Genomic DNA, 14097 nt, shown 5'->3' with positions numbered 1-14097 from the left:
AAAGAGCGGATGCACGAGCGAAATACGCTCGGCTCTTGAAGAGACGCATAGAATTGAACGGTCTGACGATTTGGATGTATGCACGGAATTGCCTTCAAGTGAGCGCGCACTGGAACGTTGTGGTTAACACGGAGATGTTCCTTGTGCGTGGATGGAGGTCAGACCGTGGCTCCTTCCCCAGGACGCAGACGCGACATCCGTTCAGCACCTGACATCATCGACGCGTCGGTAAACAATGGTCACCCACCAAGGCCGCAGTAAGCACTCGAGCACTTGAGAAGCCCCGGTACCTTTCCTCCTCACTTCCACTCACATCCACCCACACCACAATCAAGCGACGTTCTCGCTTCCATTGCTTCCCTTCGCATCCCGCTTGCTTCCAACTTCATTCAATCTAGCTCGTCTTTACTCGTCTTCGCTCTTATTTCCAATGTCGTCGTCTCGCCATGCCGTACAATTCAAGGCTAACCTTGCCGTCGCTGCCGGTGTAATGACATGGGCAGCAGCTATGTCACTCGAGCCCCTCAAAGAAGACTTCATCAAACAATTTCTGGACCGACTGGACAAGCCGGTGATCTTTCACAGCCAGACCACGCTCTCAATTGCCGCTCTACGTTACTTCACAAAGCCACTCTTCGCAGACACACACGCTGCAATCTCGAAGGTCGCTGATGCTGACCTGACTACCGCGATGGGTTGGTTCGTTGCCCTTTGCGTCAAGAAAATGCTGCAAACTGGCGCCATCTCTTGCACCAGTAGCCAGCCAGGAAGCATCGCCGATGACAACTCACGTCCACTGAAGCGTCCTCGTATCGACCATACGAATGAAGAGAAGCTCGGCACCACCACTGTTACTGTTTCACATAGCCTCAGAGCTCCACACGTCCGCGTGTATGTCACCGAGAAGGAGACCCGTATGGTGGATGCGAGTACTCAGTCGGCGCCTGCCTCCCAAGATGAAGAAGACGACCCACTCATTCTGTCGGATGACTTAAGTGAGTACCAAATGATTTCTTCTGGTGTATCTCCATTGACATGCTCAGGTGATGACAAAACACAGCTACTTGAAGTAGTAAATACGTTCGTCCATGCGTACGCCCCGTATGCCGCCGAGAACGAACCGGAGCAAGAAGTCTCGTCTCACCTGGGCTGCTTTCTGACGAAATGGTGCCGCGACATGGGCTTGGACGACGACTGGCAGGACAACAACTATGAGCGACTGGTAATGGTGATCAAGGCCTTATACACAGGAAGTCCGCGCGCGCTGGTGTGGTAATGACCTCGCCAGTTAGGAGCAATATCTCTGCCAATCGAAAGCAACATCGGATCTTGGCCTTGAGTGTCTTCATTGACACTGGTGGACAACTTCGCATGACCGTTCGGTGTGGTGAATGGGATGTTGACGCAGGCCATCATGACGTTATTAAGCATGCTACATCAAGATGTTGTCGCACTTCCTTTCATAATCATGTTGCACTCGTTATATGTAGCTGTTGCCACCAATGAAACTTGCTTTGCTCAAAGTCATTGCCGTTGACGTGCCGCTAATAATTTTTTCCTAAACGCTAGGGCTAGGTCGCTGCTAATGTTGTAGCTACAGAGTTCCTTAATCTTATACTATAGCTATAGAGAAAGTAACTTATTATTAAGAAGAAGAGTAAAAGTAGGTAATAAGTTAGAGTTATTAAGAATTTAACTTAAAAAAAAGGCTTTATAGCTATTAAAGCGTGTAGATATTTATTTAGTTAGTAATATATAGTAGTAGTAGTAGAAATAAAGAAGTACTTACTAATATAGTAGGTAAAGTAGGTGTTAAAGAATAAAAAAATACTTTTAAGAACTTTTATTTATTACGCTTAGTATACGTCTATACGCTCTTAGTACTAACTTATACTTAATAAACGCTTATAAATAAGTATTATATTAATAGATTATAGTACTAAAGTAATCTTTAGTAAAAAAAATTAAAAATATTAAAATATTAGCTTAGAAGCTTAGCGCGCTAAGCCTTTATAATTATTTAACCTACTTAATTACAAGTAGGCTGCAGAGGCTTTGCACTTTATACTTATCTTTATATATATATACTGTTGCTTGCAACAAATACTCGATAAATTCAATTACGTGCCGCTGATGATGATGATTTCGTAGAGCTCACAATGTATCCGGAAGCGTACAATGTCTAATGCATGTTCAGATGCTACCGTGGATCACGATGACTAGCTCCAGGCTAATAGTTCAAACTACTGTGGTGTCAGCTGCCACGGCCATGTGTTCCTAGGAGAATGTGACGATTTCATCACTATCACAAAGCAAGAAGTTCCTGCACTCGAGCTCGTGAGAAAAGGCCACTTGCGTGTGTAGTAATAACGGTCTATACAGATCTATCCTACAGACGCGAAGCTACCCACTCCGTCCGCACCAGCCAAGCTAGCTATGCAAATCAAGAAGCAGTCACCCTCACTCGTCGCAGCAACTATCCAAGATGTCTCTTCGCGAAAGCGCAGCACACTGAAAGACACAGTCTATCCAGCATGTTCCACAATCTCACTGACAAGCTTACCATCCTTGACATAGCTTCTGATTTGCTCGGGCAACGGGTTCTCAGCGTAGTCATCTTCGGTCGGCAAGTTGATGTTGATACTACTGCACTTGCTTGTGAAGACCTCGGTTGCTAGCGAGTCCTTGGATAGGTATACGGTTGCGCCGTCGACTTGGTCGAGGAGGATGGTGGGGAGGGTGCCGAGGACCTGCAGCGCAAAGTTGGGGCACTTGATGACGTCTACGGAGCTGACTAGCGAGTCGATGATGAGGGATGTGCGGGAGGAGTTGTCGAGTGAGAGCGCGTTGGCTTTGCCGTTGATGCGGATGGTGGTGTTTTTGCAGCGCGAGATGAGGATGGAGTGGTTGATTTCGGCGTCGATTTCGAGCGTCTCGCCTGGGGAGTCGAAGTTGTCCTGTGGAGGTGTTAGTGCTGAGTTTGGCACTCGTCTCCAGTCATCTCAGATACATACTATTATCCACTTGTTTCCGTCCAGCTCCTTCTTCGGTGGCTTCTTCGTCCGCATGCTCTCCGGCTTCTTAGCTTTGGGCGGCGCAGGACTCTTACTCCTGAGACTGTCGTTGCTGTCGCTTCGTGTAGGGACCGATGCGCCTGCCCGCAATGATGGGTTCTTATGCGTCATCTGGCTTGGGTCGACCTTCTTAAGCCCCTTTGTAACATCTGAGCCCTTGTTGAGATCGCCAAAGACAGCATTCATGTCGGGCGCGGCCTTCTTAGCCACTGGTGCGGCACCTGGTGGCGGCGGTGGGCCCGGTGGTGGTGGAGGACCAGGCGGTGCTGGGACGCCTCCTGCTGGAGGAGCGGGTGGTGCTGGAGGAATGTTGGACGCGCCAGAGAGAGGTGCCGAGGAGATCTCCTTTGCGGCATCTTTGGCATCGATGCCGTTGCTGTTCCAGGCTACACCTGTAGCGTGGTGCTTCTTTGCGTATTCGGCGAGAGCCTTGAACAGCTTGTAGTAGGCTTGCACCCACTTGACATGGGCTTCACCGTCGGGCCTGGATCTGTCAGTGCTTGCTCGCGTAGAACGGTAGAAAGTCTTACTTGTCCCGGTACTCCTTAAGCACTTTGTTGCCGTACATCTGAGCTCCTCCGAACAGCTCGTTGATGTGCTCATGGGGCTTCATGCCTCCGCCCTGGCCAATTGTCACCCACCCAAGTGACCCAACACCGTCGGCGACCATGGAGACGGAGTCCTTGAGCGCAGGGTCGCGGTTGCTCTGTCGGAACTCGTCCGTCTTCTCCATGCTCGCCTGGAGGTCCTTGAGCAGCTCCATGAGCGTGCGGTCGTCGGGCTTCTTGGCCTTGTTCGCGATGAAGAGGAATTGGCGCTGGGCGGCGAATGCGCCCTCGACGGCTTTGGACTGGCCCTCAATGACGCTTCCCAGCTTGCTGCTTAGGTCCAGCCAGTTCTTCAGGTCCGAGCTGACCAGCTCATCGAATGCCTCAATCGCCGGTGGTGCGCTTTCCGCGACGAGTTTGGGGGTGCTGGCGCTTGTGTTGGCCGCCGTCACGCCTGGAGTGGCCTCGGTGGACGCTCCATTGAGGCTGGCAGCTCCATCACCGCTGCTGGGGAGGGAGGTGCTCGCGATGTCTTCGAGACGCGAGGTGGCCGCTTCGAGCCTGCGGACCATGTTCGTCAGTACATTGTCTGCTGCGAGCTGTATTTGCCCCTGTCGACCGAGGATGTGTGCTTGTTCGGGCCTGGGAGCCATCGTGGGGTCGTTTCATAGAAGATGCGGGATGCGCAGAGTGTGGTAGGACGATGGGTTCGGGTGCTAGTAGGTGATAGTCTCGGACGGAAGGCACTTACCGCTTGATCAGCGTCGTCAGGTTATTCATGTTGTTCGCCATGTGGAGAAGGCACGTCGCAGCGTTTGCAAGGTAGGACAGGTATCTTGAATGCTCGGGGAAGGGGCAGCCGCGGCACGCTGCAGCTCGTGCGACGCGATTTGGCTGGTTCGGAGTAGAGAGAGACCGTGATCCAGCAATCCAAGCTCTCGATGATAGGAATATGAGGACTGTCGGAGATATTTAATTGGAAAAGCACAATTGCAGGCAGAACCTCACTGGGTCAGCTCTCCCCGGCGCATCCATGGATGGCCACGGCTGCCCACGTTGCGCTAGCCGTCTGCAGCCAAGCCTGGTCCGTTCGAGACATGCACGTCAGCGGCAGACTATCAACCTTGCGATCTACGCAAGGCGACATGGAAACATCCAACATGGCCGACACAGAAAACGACCACTATGGCAAGATCGACTTTTGCACGCTGGGGATGTTCATCATCGGTATGCATCAAGTCTGCATTAACACATTCATGTCACTGAAACTGTCAAGATGAGATTGAGTTTCCCCCACCAAAGCCGCCAGTCAAAGACATCGTAGGCGGAGCTGGATCATATTCCGCATTAGGCGCACGCATCTTCTCCCCGCCGCCACAATCAGAGTCTGTGGGTTGGATTGTAGACTGCGGGTCTGACTTCCCACTTGAACTGCGCGACTTTATTGCACAATGGAAGACTGGTGCACTGATACGTAAGACGCCTAATCGGCTGACTACACGAGGTTGGAATGGATACACTGGTGAAAACGAGCATCGAGGTGAGTGTCTGTGTTACCAGTGAGGGATCACATGTCTAATCACTCTGGTGAAGCTTTCCGATACTTGACGCCGAAGCTGCGCGTTGACCATGAGGATCTGAAGAATACAGATCTCTTGTGGTCCAAGTCCTTTCATCTGATCTGTTCCCCGTTACGTTGCATCGACCTGGTTGAGAACATCATTGCATTGCGCAAGCAACACCCTAACTCGGCTCATATTCCTCGTCCAATATTCATCTGGGAGCCTGTTCCTGATCTTTGTACGCCCAAAGAGTACGATAACTGCCTGAAGGCGCTAAAACATGTCGATATTGTCAGTCCGAACCACGGGGAACTTGGCGGCTTCTTTGGCAAGAACACCGACGGAAAGGATCGTGTGGAATTCCGAACAATCGAAGAGCTATGCGGTCAGTGGCTAGACAGTGGTGTGGGAAATGGCAATGGTGGGGTCGTCGTGCGTTGTGGGAAAGACGGTTGCCTGGTTATGCGCAAAGGGTCAGGCAACAGGTTGCGCAAATGGATGCCTGCGTACCACCAGTCAGCAGAGAAAGTGGAAGATCCTACAGGAGGAGGCAACAGCTTTCTCGGTGGACTGGCAATCGGCCTGGTTCGGGTACCAGGACATCTCGAGGAGGCTGCGATCTGGGGATCCGTTTCGGCGAGCTTCGCCATTGAGCAAGTTGGTATGCCCGTTCTCTCACAAGAAGCAGACGGGGAGACATGGAACGGAGTTCGCGTCGAAGATAGGCTTTCAGATTTCAAACAGCGCCTGGCTAGTTATGTACAGCCATAGTTGTGGTCGCTGTTCCCTCACCCCCACTCCCAACCAATCTAACCTTCAAGAGTCTTTTCGATGATGCTCTGGTCTTGTTTCCGCTCGTGTTCCCGAATCTGTTTGGTCCAGCTGTCTGTTGTTAGCTTCCAAGTCTGATCTGAGGATATCCGTGGATGTCGTACTATCGGCTGGGGAAGAATCGGTGGCGTTCGGGCATCTTGTCGCGGTACTCGCGGTTTGCGCTGAGCATCCAGGCCATGCCGACGATGCTGCCGAGGGCGAGGCCTACGACGGCCGTGTTGGCTTTCCAGTTGGCGGGTTGGGCGTACCAACCACCGGCCGGCGACCAGACGTGCTTGGGGTATCTAGTCGACGTCAACTCTGCACTGGCAAGCGATTGGCGGGCTGTTCATACGGGATCTTTCCTCCTCCGCCCATTGTAAAGGTGGTTGTGCGGGTTCGTGGGGTTGCTGTTGCGGAGCTGCCCTGAGGTCGCTGTCGCATGGGAGGGCTAGCACGGGCCCCGAAGCTTGGCGGAAATTCTTTGGCAGTCGCGATCATGACCTGTGTGAACATACGACCGGCCAATTGCTGCTGCTGCCGACTCCGCCTCTCCTGATTCTGCTGCCGTCTTCTCCTACATTTTGTCTTAATGAAGCGGATACCCATATCACGATGCGCCTCGCAATTGCTGGGTGCACCCTCGCCACGCCGGCCCTCGTGCACATACACAGCGGCAAAGAACGTGCGGAGAAGCATTATACCTCATAGCCACCGGATACAGGCTCGGCTCCAGAGCACAGTAGCAATTCCGGACGACGGTGAATTGGAGCTCGAGATTGCCGCAAACTCTGCCACACCGTCAACGTCGACACCCAGACCAAGAAGGCGCTTCCCGCTCGAGAGCCTCCCATCTCCACATCCCAGTGCCGCCGAACGTTCGACAAAATTATACGCCCTCCGCAGTCGATTATCTCTCCCACCTCGCTTTCCCCTCCCGGTTCTCGCACGAACCCTCATCCACCCCTCCGCCGACCCAAACCCCGCCTTCAATAATGCCTCGCTATCAATACTCGGACGCCAGCTGCTTGGCTACTACACTTCCGAGTGGCTTCTATGCAACTACCCACGCCTGCCAATGGACGTCGTCTTCGCCGCAACAGAGGCATACATCGGACCGAGAGCGTTGACCACAATCGCAAGCGAATGGGGTATCGAGGCGGCGGCGGAGCCGGGTGGTGAAGTCGACCCTGGCTTATTACAATTCAAGAGGATACAGTCGGGCGATGCCCTCCCAGCAGAGTTGAGGCGGCAAGCACCCTGGAAGTGGAATATCACCACCACACACAAGATCATGAAGACAGACGAATTTGGCTCCGACAATGCCGCACCCAGCCCGCACGCGCTACAAAGCACGCCAGTACCACTGGAAGAGGCAGCACAGTCCTTCGTCCGAGCACTCATCGGCGCATTACACGTACACCTGGGCTCCCCGCTCGTCAAGCGCTTTTTCCGTGACCACTTCCTGAGCCGACATCTCGACATCAGCACGATTTTCGACTTCAGAATGCCGACACGCGATCTTTCACGGTTATGCGCACGAGAGGGCTTCGAGCCACCGGTCGCCCGATTGATCTCAGAAACTGGTCGTCTAAGCAGACATCCTGTGTTCGTGGTTGGGGTATACAGCGGAAAGGACAAGCTAGGAGAGGGATCAGGCAGTTCATTAGATGAGGCCAAGACAAGAGCAGCGGCAGCAGCATTGAAGGCATGGTACCTATACAAGCCGGTCGAGGTCACCGTCCCAAGCAGCATGGAGGGCGAATTGGATACGAGCAAGTGGCGGCCGAACCACGTCGACCACGGAGAGGTCATTGTGTAAGATACGCGGCATCAATCCCACTTTTGGAGTTGTAGGGATATACTTTTGGCATGCATGGCATGGATGGACGGCATACTCTTCGCTTGTACAGATTCATGATAGCGCAGGGGGGCAGGAAAAAGAACTGTGTCGGAAGAAGGCCGGAGAGGAGGGGAAGACTTACCCCACGTTTTGCTACGTCGAGGGTTCAGGACCGCGCGCCCTGCGAGCACTGCGCATGTATCATATGTGGCATGAGGATATCATGATGATCCGCAATGTGTACAATACAAACGAAACGCTGCATCACAATACCCATTGGTTGTATTTTCGGTTATGATTCAGAGCTGGAATGTGATGATCTGTAACTTTCGCCCAGGAATACTCCAGCTCAATATGCCTTTCGTAGGGAGGAGCACGAATCACAAGAGATCAAACTGACGACCGTGACGTACTCAACTTACCCTGCCTTGGCGACGTTCAACTCGTAATAGCTGCAATTGCATCGTCACAGGAACTGCGCGAAGAGAACAACAGAGCCCACAATCCAGCTTCCCTAAAACATCTCTCGCATTCCGGAGTAGTTTCAGTCCTGGTAGATAGCGACTATCTAGGCATTGCAAGGGTTGCTGGGTCGGTGGCGCCGCGCATCCTTGCAACTCCTCTCGCGCGGCACAAATAAGGCCCAACACTTACACGTCGGGTGCGGAGAAGTACGAACCCTTCTCTGGAAACACAAAATCGCCAACAAACATGCCACCAAAGCGCACCGCGACTGCTCGTCATGAGAGGTCCACTGAGGCCTCTGTACGAGCGCACAAGAGGATCAGAATTGAACCAGAAGACCCGCCGCCTGATCCCGTGCCCGATGGCTTGAGGGAAGCCAGATCAGAGATTACCAGGTACATTGAAGCAATGGAACGAGTGCCACTCCGCCGTCGACTTGATGTGCATTGGAAGATTGGTGGTGTTCCTCGCGGCGACCCCGAAAACATCATTCGCGAACTAAATGTCGATCATATCAAAGAAGTAATGGAGCGCGACGCACAAGTCAGCGCAGCGTTCGCGTCGCTCAAAAAGACGTTGGAAGAAGGCAAGCCCGCCCCGGGCATTTACAACCCTTACGTCAAGCACGGCAAGTGGAGTCTTTTCTCAAGCGAAGTCTTTACGGAATTCCTGCTCTGGAATATCGACAACATGGAATTTAAACAGTTTTGCGTAAATCAATGGATCGAGTTTCATGATCCTGACGCAGAAGTGGATTTCATGGACTGCCACTGTGGCCGCCCGGAAAGTTATGGCACTATCGTTGGACCCAGACAGATCAAAGGAGATTTCAAACCGTTTGACTGGCCACAGGAGGCTTCACTCGAGCCCATTGTCGTAAAAACATCGAGTCGGTGTCGGGAAATCAAGATGTGGTTCGCAGGAAATGGGTACATGAGGATGCAATGCGACATGGGTTCCGTAGAGGAGCTCGCAAATGGGCAAGCGAAAAGGGTGACTTGGAATGCGATACAAAACACGAAGGAACACAAGGAGCGTGAACAGAAAGCGTTCATGGCTCGTAGGAGGAGGGAAGATGAAGAATTTCGGGTCAGACAAGCGGAAGCAATTAGGAGACGGGAGAGAGAAGAAGAGCAAGCGCGGGAACAAAAGAAGGAAGATCATAGGCTTTGGGTAAAGAAGAATCAGAGGCGACTGAAGTTGAGGCGGAAATACGAAGATGGCGATATTAACAGTTCAGAGCTGGAGCTGAGCACCGAGGAAGAAGATGACGAAAGCGCCACGGATGCGGAAGAAAGCCGCTCCTCTGCGTCGCCTGAGCCGTGGGATTCGTCAACGGGCGAGGAGGATTGGACTGAGTCGGAGTCGGAAGAGGAGGAGGAAGAGGAAGAAGAGGAAGAGGAGGAGGAAGAGGAAGAGGAGGAAGAAGATTCAGATGAACAAGAGCCCGAATCGTCAAGATTTTAGCGGAAGATCGACTGCCTTCCTCGTTTAGAGCATTATCTGTACAATTTGGCTAGTACTATGACATCATGAGGTCCTCGCAGTCTTTTCAGATGTTGGCATATTCATGTAGACGACAACGTAGTAGACTTCTGAGACACATCTGTCTGTGATCAATTGAAGAAGTACAGGTTATGTAGCCTCCCGAATGTTACATGCGGGCGTGTATTAGCCTTTTTGTGGATGAAGATGAAGATACAAACAACGCAATATGTTTCCAAACCACACTCGAATTTCGTTGGCGAGGTAAAACCAGCACGTGCGGCCACGTGCCCACCACTACGACGCCTTCTCTCACCTTCAAGTAAAGGTAGCAGGTCTGATCGACGGGTATATACTCAACCTCGTTACCGACCTATCTCCCAGTCTCCTACACCACACTCGACATCGTTCATAACTCAGCATCGACTAAAACACAATCCTCAACATGGCCGACTTCGGTATGGTACCTGTCATGGAGATAAACTGCGAGGCTCCCATGTCGACACTCTACACAGAGCTGGACGAACAGGAACAACGCGGTAAGCTTCCTTTCGTCTCCGTTCGATCTACGAATACTGACTGTATATCCGCAGTCACTGCAGGTACTCCAGGCAGCGGCATTAGCACTGGCATTCCAAAGGTGGAAGTCAGCATGGCCAGCGCCAAGAAGGTCGGAAGAGTCATCGCGGCGTACTATGGCACTGTTCCCAATGGTTTCTTGGCCACTGTGGTGGGATTGCACGTCGACGCTGCCAAAACAGCCACCGCCGCAAGGACCTTTCGTAGGATGAAGAGCGACCTCTTTGTCGAGAAGTTCGGCACAGGCTCCTTCATCTACAAGTTCGCTCGCGGCAAGGTCAGCACGTCCGACTTTCTCACCTATCAACACAATTTCGCCATCGAGGCGCGCATCTGTGAGTTCGCGATTCCAAACGAGAATGAGGCCGCCATTGCTCGTCGCGCCGCCAAACGCCAGGCATTACTCGATGCAATAGCATCAAGTGAGCAGGTCTGGATCGACACATACACTGTCGCATTCAACAAGGCTAAAGCGGCACACGAAAAAGCACGTGGTCTTAGGAAAGTCCGATTGGCACGAACACGCGACCTTTGCGAAGAGCTCATGGCTAACCCGCCCCGTTGCGCCGTCGACGTTACGACGCTCCTCAATCGCCGAGCATGCGAACAAGCAAAGATGATCCCGTTGCTGCTCCGTACGATGGACGAACGCGTCAGGTTCTGGTTCGATCACGTCACCAAAGACACAATCGCGTCTCACCTTGAGAAAGCGATGTCTGTGGTCGACATTCGGTGAGTACCTACTTTACGGACATGAACGAGACTTCTTGCACACTACTAATCTCCCACAGGCGCATGTGCATCGATGAAGTCGCGAACCCTCCGGAGGTCATCCCTCCGTTCCACACAATTGTGGGGAACGTGTTTTCGTACTCTTGCGAGCTTCTGCATCGTCTGATCATCGCGCCGGATGATAGCAAGCGTCTGCAGCTGCTGCTCAATGATCGTTCGCTCCGAATGGCAAGCGTCGACATGTCGGGTGACCTGTCCCCCGAATGCTTCGGTCTTATCCGCGGCCTTCGCAACTCTCTGGACTTTGAGGCAGCAGGAAACGGATCATGGAAAGATATTCCTGTCTTGGTCCCAGAGATTCGAGGCAAGAAGCGCTCAGCGCCTGAGGAAGATGGACGGAACACGGACTAGACCTATAGGGGAGCTCTTGGTGCTGTCGGACGGGAAGATGAAGACGTTGCAAACTGCATGCTTGGCACTTGTCGTGACGAGTTCGGTAGATTAGACTGATGGATGACGTCACATGTGTGCCAAGGATGGCCGGTGCTCAATAGAAACGCGTCTCGCGCCTCACAAGTCAGGAAACCACGCGCTATTCTGGCGTCTACATCAATCTATCATCACAAATGCTTCACGTTCCTAGACCATTGTAGCCGCCCAGGTCACAGATGTATTTTGGTAATGCTCTGATGAGCTGTGCTGTAGTAGGCAAAACGAAGCGTTCGCTAGGAAGAAAGTAGCTCCTTCCTCACACAGTGTAGCTCCGCTGTCGCTGCTGCTGCTTGCTCACACCACTCACGGCCTCACGGAGAAGCGGGTGAGCTCACTCACTAGACGCCCACATTGGCGGTACTCAAATTACCGATGAAGATCAGCCCTGGAGGCCGCCCCGGCTCAATTGCACGCGATATCAATCGTGAGATTGGTCAAGCTCATGTACAAGCTGACGAGCAGACCTTCCCGGGGCCAAGGTTGACCTGCCGCTCCATAGTAACACCACGCCTAGAACCGTTGATCAAACCGGAAATCCTGACATTATGCTCACAGTATTGGGGTAAGAGAACCACGTGACCCCGCTTCCTCCCGCGATCAGGTAAAGGCAGTGGGCTGGGTGGGCGGGTGTATACTTCAGTTCTGCTGCTGACTTGACTTCCAGTCTTCTACACTCTTTTCTCAACGGCATCATTACAATACTCTTTTTCTAACCACATCGTTCGTTCACCACACCCTTCGCCACAATGGCAACAGTACCAGTGAACGTCCCTCCGGAGATCTACCCCGAGGTCCCCGCATTCACTCTATGGTCTGAGCTCGTGGAGCAGCAGCAGCGTGGTAAGGTTGACCGGCAATACTGTGTATCTTACAATGCTAACTGTGTATCCTCTGTAGTTCCAGCAGGGTCACGCAATAGTGGCTTCAACGTCAACGACCCTGTATGGCCAGTCAACCAAGATACCGTAACCGCGAGGGGAAGACTTCGGTCTGCATACTACGGCACGGTGCCGATCGACATGGGCCATGCGATTGCGGGTTCACCAGATGACGAGTTGTCACAGGATCATGCGAAAGTTCTTACCAATATTGCTCGAAACACGGTCCAAACAGAGCGGTACGGTCCGAAGTCATTCATTCAAAGGTTCCTCCGCGGAAAGTACAGTACCATCGAGGTGAAGACACTTGCTACGAACTGGAGCTTGGAGGCGATTGTGTGTCAGTTTGCAGTTCCAGGCGAAGACCAAGCAGCAAGAGATATCCGAAACGCAAACCGCGAGGTATATCTCCAGGGTGTCCAAGACCTCGAGCAGCTATGGGAACGTGAGTACACTCATGCTTTGGAGTCTGCTGATTCGGCTGCTGCTGGTGCCCGCGGTCTGGACAAGAAGCGGCTGGAGCGCGCTCGCGAACTCTACCGGGTGATGAAAGACGCGCCCCCGGTCTTTGACATTGACCCACCCAATGGTGACCCGTACTGGGAGTCAGCAGCCGAGTGCCAACAGGAGAAGCTGGTCCCGTTCATGAACCGGGCCAAGATTGATCGTCTGAGGACGTACGAGGGGTACTTCACAAAAGACATGGTCGCATCTCATTACAACACTATCATGAACATCGTGGACATTCGGTAAGTGTTCGATTCCGGTTCAGCATGTGGCATTGCTCAGTTTAACTAACATTGTTCAGTTGGCTTGGTGAGAACTCCAACATCCACGGCATCCCCCAGTTCTGGTCGATGATCGTCAATCAATGGACACACACTTGCGATCTTGTACTCAGACACGTAACGGACCCTCAGCTCGGCATTCGTAGGGAATTGTTGATGATAGATCCATCACTCCGCGCGGCCGCCTACCACCACTGGTCAGACCGAAGCCTTGAGTGCTTCCAGCACATCCGCCGACTCTTCAACCGCCTCGGGTACAATGTCGGCTACGGTGAATGGAAAGATATCGGGATTCTGAGCGTGGGTCACCGAGGCAGGAAGCGAGCGAGGACCGACGAGTGAAAGGCACGTCGCAAAGCGCCGTTTGAATTGACAGGTGATGGTTTAATGTACGGAGTGGGAATGGACTGAGACGACGACATTGCGTCGGGTCAATGCCACGGTATTTTCCTTTATTGCGCGCGAATACTACGACGGAGTTAGCCCCGATGAGACGAACGAGTGATTTGACTTTGGATGCGACGATCCTTCCCGAGCCACCGGAGTCTTTGCCCATGCAAAACCATCAATCCCCATCAATTCGCATCGAATGACCGTCGACCAATCTTTGATGCATATCAACATCGCGTTATCGTTCAGCGAATACATTATATGTGGCGGCGAAACAAATAAGTGCAAACGAGGCCGTTCAGCTTGCGACGAGCCACCAACCATCGACGGCGATATCGCGGCGGGAGTCGTACGCCGGAACTCACCCCGACGAGACGAAATCATGTCCGAGCTGTGACACGCGCTTCAAGTCACCCACAGGATCGGTCGACCACGTTGCAGTACAAGC

At 52.7% G+C, this 14097-nt stretch overlaps 7 protein-coding genes across 7 annotated transcripts; 5 read left to right on the top strand and 2 right to left on the bottom strand.

Annotated features, from left to right (window-relative positions):
- Window positions 1–446: 446 nt before the first annotated feature.
- J4E78_008409 (uncharacterized protein) lies at window positions 447–1276 on the top strand (the record flags this gene model as incomplete). Its single annotated transcript, XM_049369010.1, has 3 exons — window positions 447–451; window positions 586–995; window positions 1074–1276. 3 exons carry the CDS (start codon window positions 447–449, stop codon window positions 1274–1276), a joined length of 618 nt encoding a protein of 205 aa, XP_049219454.1.
- A 1249-nt stretch (window positions 1277–2525) lies between these two features.
- Window positions 2526–4275, bottom strand: J4E78_008408 (uncharacterized protein; the record flags this gene model as incomplete). The annotated part of the gene is made up of 3 exons (XM_049369009.1): window positions 2526–2957; window positions 3015–3558; window positions 3605–4275. 3 exons carry the CDS (start codon window positions 4273–4275, stop codon window positions 2526–2528), a joined length of 1647 nt encoding a protein of 548 aa, XP_049219453.1.
- Window positions 4276–6118: 1843 nt separating this feature from the next.
- On the bottom strand, window positions 6119–6375 carry J4E78_008407 (uncharacterized protein; the record flags this gene model as incomplete). Its single annotated transcript, XM_049369008.1, has 2 exons — window positions 6119–6302; window positions 6353–6375. The coding sequence occupies 2 exons, from the start codon at window positions 6373–6375 to the stop codon at window positions 6119–6121; spliced, it is 207 nt and encodes a 68-aa protein (XP_049219452.1).
- A 214-nt stretch (window positions 6376–6589) lies between these two features.
- Window positions 6590–7819, top strand: J4E78_008406 (uncharacterized protein; the record flags this gene model as incomplete). The annotated part of the gene is made up of 1 exon (XM_049369007.1): window positions 6590–7819. The coding sequence occupies one exon, from the start codon at window positions 6590–6592 to the stop codon at window positions 7817–7819; it is 1230 nt and encodes a 409-aa protein (XP_049219451.1).
- A 763-nt stretch (window positions 7820–8582) lies between these two features.
- J4E78_008405 (uncharacterized protein) lies at window positions 8583–9772 on the top strand (the record flags this gene model as incomplete). The annotated part of the gene is made up of 2 exons (XM_049369006.1): window positions 8583–8589; window positions 8640–9772. 2 exons carry the CDS (start codon window positions 8583–8585, stop codon window positions 9770–9772), a joined length of 1140 nt encoding a protein of 379 aa, XP_049219450.1.
- Window positions 9773–10235: 463 nt separating this feature from the next.
- J4E78_008404 (uncharacterized protein) lies at window positions 10236–11512 on the top strand (the record flags this gene model as incomplete). The annotated part of the gene is made up of 3 exons (XM_049369005.1): window positions 10236–10329; window positions 10384–11101; window positions 11161–11512. The coding sequence occupies 3 exons, from the start codon at window positions 10236–10238 to the stop codon at window positions 11510–11512; spliced, it is 1164 nt and encodes a 387-aa protein (XP_049219449.1).
- An 827-nt stretch (window positions 11513–12339) lies between these two features.
- J4E78_008403 (uncharacterized protein) lies at window positions 12340–13601 on the top strand (the record flags this gene model as incomplete). Its single annotated transcript, XM_049369004.1, has 3 exons — window positions 12340–12433; window positions 12491–13220; window positions 13280–13601. 3 exons carry the CDS (start codon window positions 12340–12342, stop codon window positions 13599–13601), a joined length of 1146 nt encoding a protein of 381 aa, XP_049219448.1.
- Between the last annotated feature and the right edge of the window lie 496 nt (window positions 13602–14097).

The sequence above is a fragment of the Alternaria triticimaculans genome, assembly GCF_023758025.1.
Source record: "Alternaria triticimaculans strain BMP 0046 chromosome Unknown scaffold_14, whole genome shotgun sequence".
In the NCBI taxonomy this organism is placed as follows: domain Eukaryota; kingdom Fungi; phylum Ascomycota; class Dothideomycetes; order Pleosporales; family Pleosporaceae; genus Alternaria; species Alternaria triticimaculans.
This window is presented reverse-complemented; position numbering and strand designations above follow the sequence as displayed.